Here is an 8,713-nt window from a genome sequence, read left to right on the forward strand (position 1 = left end):
CAGCAGATTCTGTTGCCTGCTGCTGAGTGCTACTATCTTTTTTGATCAGTCATGCCTGATGCCGTGGAAAAGAGGCGTTTTTGATGAGATCAGCATTTCTGCAGTGTGGTCATCAGATAAGTCACGTGTATGTTGGTCTCACATGCAAGTTCTGATTTTGGCCCTGCGCTCATGGGACGTGGGTAAATGAATGTAATTGTAAGAAAATGGAAAAATCAATTTGGTAAAACATGTGAAAGTCTCTCGTCCCAGAACGCCTCCTTCACGCTCCAAGCCTAAATGCCGGATCCAACAGAACAGCAGTCTCGTTCTCCTGAGAATAAGGGGCATTCTTCTTTGGCCGAAACACACTATTGCAGTTCATAGCCTCATGAAACCGTCGAACTGCCTTCTTTTCTCGTGACTGTCGCTTCTTCGTGTATACCTCGTAGTCTTTCCGCTTCAGTGTAGCAAATAGGTATTTTGGATTCACACCAATTGCCATTGCTCCCTTTTGACCAAAGCCGAATGAGTTGAGTAAGAAGGCCTTGACATCCTCACTTCTCTCCACAGTCTTGTTTGGAAATACGAGATACTCGTACTTCTGAAGCTCCGAGTCAATGTTATCGGCATTCCGATTTCCGGGAATCTTCTTGTCGTGCATGGCTTGAATGCACCCATTGAGCATCCAAGCTCCTGCAGCCGCCTTGGGGTGACCAGTGAGGGCTTTTTGGCAAACGACAGGAACAACGTTTCCTTTCGTTCGACCGAGGTGCTTAAACTGCTCACTGACTACAGCTGCTTCGTTCTTCTCGTTCGCTTTTGTTGATGTGCCGTGGAAAGATACCATGTCAACATCATCGACGGAAAGGCCCCACACAGCAAGGCCACCGCGTATAGGAGAGATACGTTGGTCATGCGTCCAGAATCGATTTCCGTACAAGTCTAGAGCCTCTTTCTGGTCTCGGAGAGCATCGTTTTCAATGTCCGTGACGCGTTGTAGACGATACTTGTCGACGGAGAAGTCGACAGTAGAGTCGGTCATGAGATGCTCAACCTCTTCATCCAAGTAAGACAATTGGAGGTCGCGCATGTCTTCGACTTGTTGCAATCGTGCCTGTAGAGCTCTTCTGCGGTACTTGATATTCATCAAGGGTGAGTCAAATTCTGCAGTGCTCTGTCTGGCGGTGCCCAGGATTCCACGTCCAGGGGCAGGCAGAGAGCGACCTGCTTTGTCCATTGCAGTGGATGATAACGCGACGACACAGTGAATCGGAAGACCCATGTCCAGCGCGACAGAGGCAGTTGTAACGAGCTGAATGCCCGCACCCTCAGACTCCACGAACCCCTTACGAGTCGAAGTAGTTGGGCGACTCATCTCCGTAGGATCGCGGCCGTTTAGAGCGTCTTGATCAGGATCGATCGTGGCTTTCATGTTGGCGAACTCTGTGGATGTCTCTTTGAGAAGGTCGTCGCATCCGCCAACAACGCAGAACTTCGCCTTTCCAGTCTGGATAAGATCGCAAGCTGTATCGAGTGACTCCACTGCCGTAGCACATGCGCCAACAGGTGTTCGATTAGGACCAGCTGCTGATAGGAGGAGCATATTAATCCAGGCACTGCTGGAATTGATGAAACACTCAGCTAGAGCGTCATTCGCAGGGTCCATATCGCGGAAGCGTTCCTGGAAGATCTCACGTATGCTTGTTATGCCACCGAAGCCTGCACCAACGCATGTTGCCACTTCGCTTACGTGGAGGGTGTTGTAGAGTTCAAACGGGTCGAGGATGCCGGCAGACTGGAACGACTCTGCGGTAGCAACAAGAGCAAAGAGAGTGACTGGGTCGACTTGTTCAATCACATCTTGTGGCACTCCGTACGTCGCAGCATTCCAGCCTGTTGGGATTTGGCCAGCGACGGTGTGGCTCCCGTCAATGAGCTTAGGCACCGAGATCTTGGCGCCCTTTCGTAAGACGACCTTTGCTTGACCCGTCGCATCGTCGACAGACACGTGCACGCTCTCTCCGTGAGCTTGCTTGAGCTGTGTAGCAACATCCTTGCTGACTTCGATCGGGTCATGGTCTTTTGAAACCACGATCTCATGCAAAACCTCGCGTCCCTTCCAGCCTGGGGCGCCACGCTTTGCTTCGGCGAGACGGATGCCACTATGTTCGCGGATCAATTTTCCGAACTTCGTGGGAATCTCGTGGTCTGCAATGGGCTTGCCTGTTTCCTTCTCCACCCAGCCAGAGAATAACTGGCCATCCACCACACCATGGTGGCTCTTGATGAGGCCCATCGTCCACGCCAGCTCAATGCAGCATTCTGTTGAAAGAAGAGGACCATCCAATTCCATCATCCATCTTGTGCGAGAGTTACCACATGGGCCTACTTCGGAGTAGCCAACAACAACTATGACACGATCCAAATCCACCATACCCTTGAGCTGTTCGGTAAGAGGAAGAACGTCACGGTTCCAGTCAGGTAGCTCGGGGAAGGCGAACTGAACGTTTGCCAGTGACCCATGATCCGTTTCAGCGTTGGCATCAGATGATTCAAACGAAGCCTCAAGCGCTAGAGCACGACGTTCTTCACTCTGCCCAATGATCGAAGCTCGGATTTCTGCAGTAGCTTGCTGAAGATCTACAATCTCTCCCATACCTCCACTCAGGTCGGCGACCACCGGGCTGTCGATACACAGTGACTTGACTTCTTCACTCAGCAGACATACGATGTTGAACGCCATCTCCGTCTGAGTATATGTCCGAACACCAAGCTGTTCGATGCCCTCAGCAACCATATCGTTGTCTGACATCAGTGAAGTACCGCGTGTCCAGCCAATGATTGCGCCACAAACGAGCAAGTAGTCTGCCCAATCTTCGGAGTGGAATTTTTCAAAAAGAGCTTCCAGGCCTAGCTTGGACTCCGCGTAGAGACCATCACTCCCGAAAGAGCCGTGGTTGGGTGAAAGTGGAAGGATGACTTGGGCCGGCCTAGCGACTGTACCGCGATTCATCTTCTGCTGCTTCACGTTGCCAAGAAGACGTAGCGTATTCGTGAGCATGACGCGGTGAGCCAGCTCAGCCCTGCCGTCGATGTTGCTGATAGTCCGACCATTCTCTGAGATTGCAGCAAATGGTACCACAAAGTCCAGGTCCATGGCGAGGCCGTCTTTACTGTAGATGTAGTCCACCACGGCGTCAACATCGCGAACACTGGCTTGATTGAATGGAACCAGAATTAGCATTGAGCCTTTACCGCAGTTTTCGGCGTATAGCTTTTGATAAAACCGTGTCGACTTTGGTGAATATGAGCTGCTAGTCACGATAACTACTGCACCAGCATTGAGGAGCTGGGCAACGATCTGACAGCCGATTGAGCCTTCGCCAGCGCCAGTGACAAGTACTGTTGTTCCAGCGAAAGACAAGCGAGTCGCATTCGTACCCTGGAGCAAGTCATGGAGCACCGATGAAAGCTCCCCATCAAATTGCCAACCAGCGACGCCTTTTCGCCCCAGTCTAAGCAGTTGATCATCGGCGTGTGGATCGCCCAACCTGGGCTTCTCAGATACGACGATCTTGCCATCTTCCTCAATTATCGTAGATGGGGCAAGAGAGGGACCAGGATGGCGGACAGATGAAGGCAGGCCTAATGCACCCTCGCATTCTGCTAAGAGGCCTGACAATCGGCGAGCAAGTGACTCCTTGCTTGTGGCAGAGACCAGATAGCCGAGGGTAGATATGATACGATCATTCGCCCGACCGACGATCCTTGCTTTCAGCTGGTCAAGTTGGGCTTCGCCAGCCTCCGTTGTCGCTGCCAGAGCAACAAAAGTCAAGAGATCTTGCATCACCCAGTTCCACCATGAGTCGTAGGTTCGGGCTTTCAGAGGCGAGAACATTGGGTGGATTCCAGACGCGTAAAATTCGCCATGCTCATCAGCCCAAGCATCCAACTCGGTCTCCAAGTCAGATACCCGTTTCTGAAGTGCATCAATGGTGGCTTCTGATGCGTGCATGTCCAGGCCGAGCAGATTCGAGTAAAGCTGGAGCTGCTCGAGCCATGCCGACTTTTGCTTGTTCTCCAGGAGTGCCACGGTTTCAGAGTTGATCTTTGTCTCTTCGACTGAAACTGTGACAGAAAGCGAATTACTGTCTGGTAGACTAAGGCCGTGCTTCTTGGCGTACAGGTGAACGAGGCCGTCCAAGAAGACTTTGGCCTCGCCGTCATCCTTGAGGCGGAATCCAGGTTGAGAAGTAACGCCCCAGAGCAGAACGCTGTCTTGGCGTCCTGGTCCCAGGCCCCATCTCTCGTTCAAGTGCTTGCGGACAGTAGCGGTTTGGAAAGTGCTTGGCAGTTTCTGGCTAACTAGTCTCTCCACCATCGACGAAGCCTTCTTTCCTAACTTTCCTCCAAAATTGCTTTGCACTGCTGCGCATAGACCTTCTAGTGGTAAGTCCTCAGCACCATCGGGGATCGCGTCGAATTCTGCGGCAAGATCTCCAATGATTTCATTTTGGAGGGTAGAGCGGCCACCAGCCAATGCTTTGATCGTCTGCTTCATTTCCAGTGCATCCATCGGCTTCTTTAACGCAGCTGCTACGACTGTAGAGACGATTTCCATGGGATTGACAGGCGTATCTTGAAGTGGCTCAATCGGAACATGGAGCACCTGTGGAGCGCTTGCAGTGATGGTGGTGGTAGACATGTCTTTGGGTTCCACTCCCGCAATGTTCGCAGGTTGCTCGGCGATGACGTCTGGTGTCGTAACATGGTCGTTGTATGATATGGCATCAATGTTCTGCTGGAAGTTCAAGAACTGCCGCTGGGTGTTTTGGGCCATATCCCGGTGGGCGTACTTGAGATCTACTGTCCGTTTCGCCATATTCGCCAGGGTGGTCGTAGGACCTATTTCGATAAGACGCTCTGTGTCTTGCGAGCCTAGTATGAGGTCCTGCGTTTTGATCCATTGTACTGGGAAGCAGAATTGATAGGCCAGAAGCTCAATGAGCACTGTCCGGGCGATCTCGTCGTCGTTTCTGTGAGTGTTCTTCATGTTGGAGATTTGGTATACTGAAGCTCTGTGAGCAGTGGGTTCGACGACAAAAAGTCAAGCGCGTGTATAACCCGGTAAAATGAATCGGGAAAGACAAAGTACGCTTCGAGAACATGCACAAAGTGTGCTCAGCCGCTTGATTCTTGGAACCATGATTCCGCCCCGCGGGTTTGGCTCAGGTCAGGTACACAATTCCATCGCTTGCATTGCCACATGTCAGAACAGTGCATCCTAGTCAACGCTCCACATTGCTAAATGTGGTGTATTTTTCGATTATCCGAAACAGTCTTCGCTCCGACGAGTGTAGGCCTTAGGCACGACGGTAGTTCACCCCAATAATAGTTATTCAAATCGGTTAATGGCGATGATAACGCACGACCCACTGATGGGCCGGGTCTACCTGCTAACTGGTGTATGGTGCGAGCTGAGATAGGCGGCCTTGTTGTACAGTTGCTAGCGAATGCGGCCTCATCATTTGAGGATAAATCACTAGCATATTGCTAGCTGATGTTTGCTGACAACTAACTCGTGATGTTGTTGCTTAATCCTTAACAGTGAGCGCTTGGCTGTATACAGCAGGTGGGGCCTGATGAAAATGGTGTTCTGTACCCGTGTGCAAGGGTGAAGCCACAATTGCTAGCCACTGCAGGATGCCGTGAGAAAGAGCCTCATCTGTAAGCGGTCGGCTTGCTCCGCTGCCAAAACAGTTTCATCTGGAGAACAGGCAGTCTGTGCACAGTTACGTGCATGCGCATGCAGGCTGCACGCCGCACACGATGCAGTCGCGCATCTGACTCACTTGGGCTTATTTGCCGATGACAGCAGAACACCCCTGCACCGGCGTCTATCCGCAGGTTACCTAAGGCAGCCTCGCCCCAAAGGGGCGGAGAGGGTAAGTTATTGAGCCGCAGGCGTCTAACGCGGAAGAGGATATAGTTTGCAGCTAAAGCTGCAACTGATGAAGATTGCTAAGTTTGCAGGTGCGGGCCTTACCGGTAACCAGGTGTATTCCCCTCCGCCTTGGCACAGACCACCTAGAAATCATTTCAGAGAGCCTCGAAGTCCCCCCAATCAAACTTCGTCTTCTTGTTTTCCAATTCATTGTACCTGCATTCACCAGACAAATATGGCAATGATGCACAGTCTCTTGCGTGCAGCGCTTCTTTGCGTGTCATTTGGATTCATCTCAGTATGTTGAACTAATTGCTTGTTACCAGTACCACATCACTGGGACCATATTGACAGGGAACAGGCAATTGTATTTTGCATCCGACGCCTGTACTGGCATCCGCTCTCCAAGTATCCTGGTCCTTTTCTTGCCAAAATTACGGATCTCTACGCTGCATATCATGCATGGAAAGGGGATATCCACATCGATCTATGGAGACAACATGAGCGATATGGTATGTTCTTCTTTAAGGTGTTGATCGACGGTAAACTAAAAATCAACAAGGGCCTATTGTGCGGTACTCTCCAAACCAGCTCAACTTCAACACTGCCGAAGCCCTGAAGGAGATCTACATAAGCGGTGCGAAGAGCTTCCAGAAAAGGTGAGAACATTGTTCTTCCTAGCGCAGGCAGTGCAGGTTCTGACATGCTCCCAGTCCCAACTACCGAGTTCTAAGGCATGGAGCCGCCAATACCTTGACCATGATCAACAAGGAGGAGCACGCGCGTCGCCGCCGGATCGTTTCACAAGGCCTGTCGGATGCAGCTGTACGGTTCCACGAGCCTACACTGATGGCCCATATTCAGAAGTGCTTCGCACTACTGTCAGGCACAGATGAACCGAAAAACGTGGCAAGCTGGTTCAACTACCTGTCGTTTGACATCATGGCCGATGTTGTGTTCGGCATGCAGTACAACCTGCTGGGGTCGACAGCCAACCGTGCCATTCCTGATGCGATTGAACAGTTAGTCACAACCCATTATTCTTTGCAAGGAAAATTCTGCTAACCATCCGATTCGTTTTAGATCCAATGTTCGCGTTAGCGTACTTCTGCAAAGCCCTGTGACTCCGAGAATTGCTCGCATTGACCGCTGGCTGTTTCCCAAGGCGATTCAGGCTCGTGACCAGTTTTTGAACTTTGTTCGAGGACTGGTCGACAAAGTCATGAAGCCCGACTGTAGCTCCAAGGCCACAACTACAATTGTATCAATATTGAAGAACGCTCATGACCCCGTTACCGGTCAGAAGCTGGGCTCCAAGGAAGTGCTTGCGGAAAGTACGACGTTATGCGTTGCTGGCTCAGATACGTCATCAACTGCCATGTCTGCCACATTCTTCTACCTGGCAAACTCACCTAAAGCCTATCGACGCGTTCAAGATGAAGTCAGGTCGCTGTTCAACTCCGCAGAGGAGATTCGAATCGGCCCGAAGTTGAGCAAGCTCATGTACGTGCGGGCCTGCATTGAAGAAGCCCTGCGCATGTCGCCACCTACAGGAGCGTCACTGTACCGGGAGGTTCTGCATGGTGGCGCCACTGTCAACGGAGAATGGTTCCCACCTGGAGTGGATCTTGGTGTCCCAATCTACGCTATTCAGCACAATCCGGAATACTACCCATCTCCTTTCGAATTCCGCCCAGAACGCTGGATGGAAAGCGAGGGGACCCCCAAGAAAAGCATTGAAGCGGCAAGAGCAGCATTCTGCCCCTTTTCGGTCGGCTCACGAAGCTGTGTCGGCAAGCACATGGCCCTTGTCGAGTTGACCCTCGCAGTCGCATATGCTGTCTACACTTTGGACTTTGAGTTTGATCCTGAGAAACAACAAGCTACCGACAAACGATGGGGTATCGAGGATGAGTTCAAGTTGAGAGACCACATCACGGCTTCGAAAGAGTAAGTCATAATCCCAGCATCGCATTTACAAGCACTTTCTAACAAGACTTAGTGGACCGCATCTTCGTTTCACGCCACGTGCCATGCCGGAGGGAACACCGGTATTTGAAAATGTGACTGAACTGCGACCAGTGTTGCAAAATCGTTCAATGACTGTGCCGACCATAGGGACGTCGTGATTTGGGAAGTTAGATTAGCCGCGCCTATAGACTGCAATTGAATTTTTGACTTTTTCGCCACTAAGAAATTCCACATTCGCAATAAGGTCAAATTTGTGCATTCCGTGATTCGCGGAGGAAATCTGCCATCCAGAAGCACTGCGTTTTTCCGTAGGGACGGCAGTACGAACCGCGGCCCCATGTGATTTGAGGCCATTTGAAAAAGTGTTGGTAATGGGGCATAGCCATAACCCGAATAGAACACGTCTGGACCCTAGTGGATCCATCGTTTACCACAATTACATGCGTGCATATTGAAGTGACATGTTCGCTGCCTCGGTACCCGTAGTACAACGCTTCCCCAAATAGGTGCTGACCGACGGGCGGCCTAACCCGCGGGTCCACACACACACACCTTATGCAGCCCCCATGGATCTGACTGTCTGATGCATCTTACATCTGACACTAATAATCCTACTCGGTAAATCCTGGTCGTTGCACGACCCAACCGCGTCCCTGAGGCGTTGCGGCGGCCTGCGAGCCGATGACCATGCAGGGAAAGCCTAACCATGCGCTAGGGGACCTAATACGGATATTTTTGACTTCAGCCCGGAGGGCCGTGTTGGCTTACGGGAGTTGGGAGTAGAGAGCCACTGCGGCACGTGTCGAGATCGTTTAT

At 51.4% G+C, this 8,713-nt stretch overlaps 2 protein-coding genes across 2 annotated transcripts; one reads left to right on the forward strand and one right to left on the reverse strand.

The window, feature by feature from the left end:
* Positions 1 to 262: 262 nt before the first annotated feature.
* On the reverse strand, positions 263 to 5,035 carry PtrM4_035860 (3-oxoacyl-acyl-carrier-protein; the record flags this gene model as incomplete). The annotated part of the gene is made up of 1 exon (XM_001939396.2): positions 263 to 5,035. The coding sequence occupies one exon, from the start codon at positions 5,033 to 5,035 to the stop codon at positions 263 to 265; it is 4,773 nt and encodes a 1,590-aa protein (XP_001939431.1).
* Positions 5,036 to 6,685: 1,650 nt separating this feature from the next.
* On the forward strand, positions 6,686 to 8,055 carry PtrM4_035870 (uncharacterized protein; the record flags this gene model as incomplete). Its single annotated transcript, XM_001939397.2, has 3 exons — positions 6,686 to 6,948; positions 7,010 to 7,876; positions 7,929 to 8,055. The coding sequence occupies 3 exons, from the start codon at positions 6,686 to 6,688 to the stop codon at positions 8,053 to 8,055; spliced, it is 1,257 nt and encodes a 418-aa protein (XP_001939432.2).
* Positions 8,056 to 8,713: the final 658 nt, after the last annotated feature.

The sequence above is a fragment of the Pyrenophora tritici-repentis genome, chromosome 1 (genome assembly GCF_003171515.1).
Source record: "Pyrenophora tritici-repentis strain M4 chromosome 1, whole genome shotgun sequence".
In the NCBI taxonomy this organism is placed as follows: domain Eukaryota; kingdom Fungi; phylum Ascomycota; class Dothideomycetes; order Pleosporales; family Pleosporaceae; genus Pyrenophora; species Pyrenophora tritici-repentis.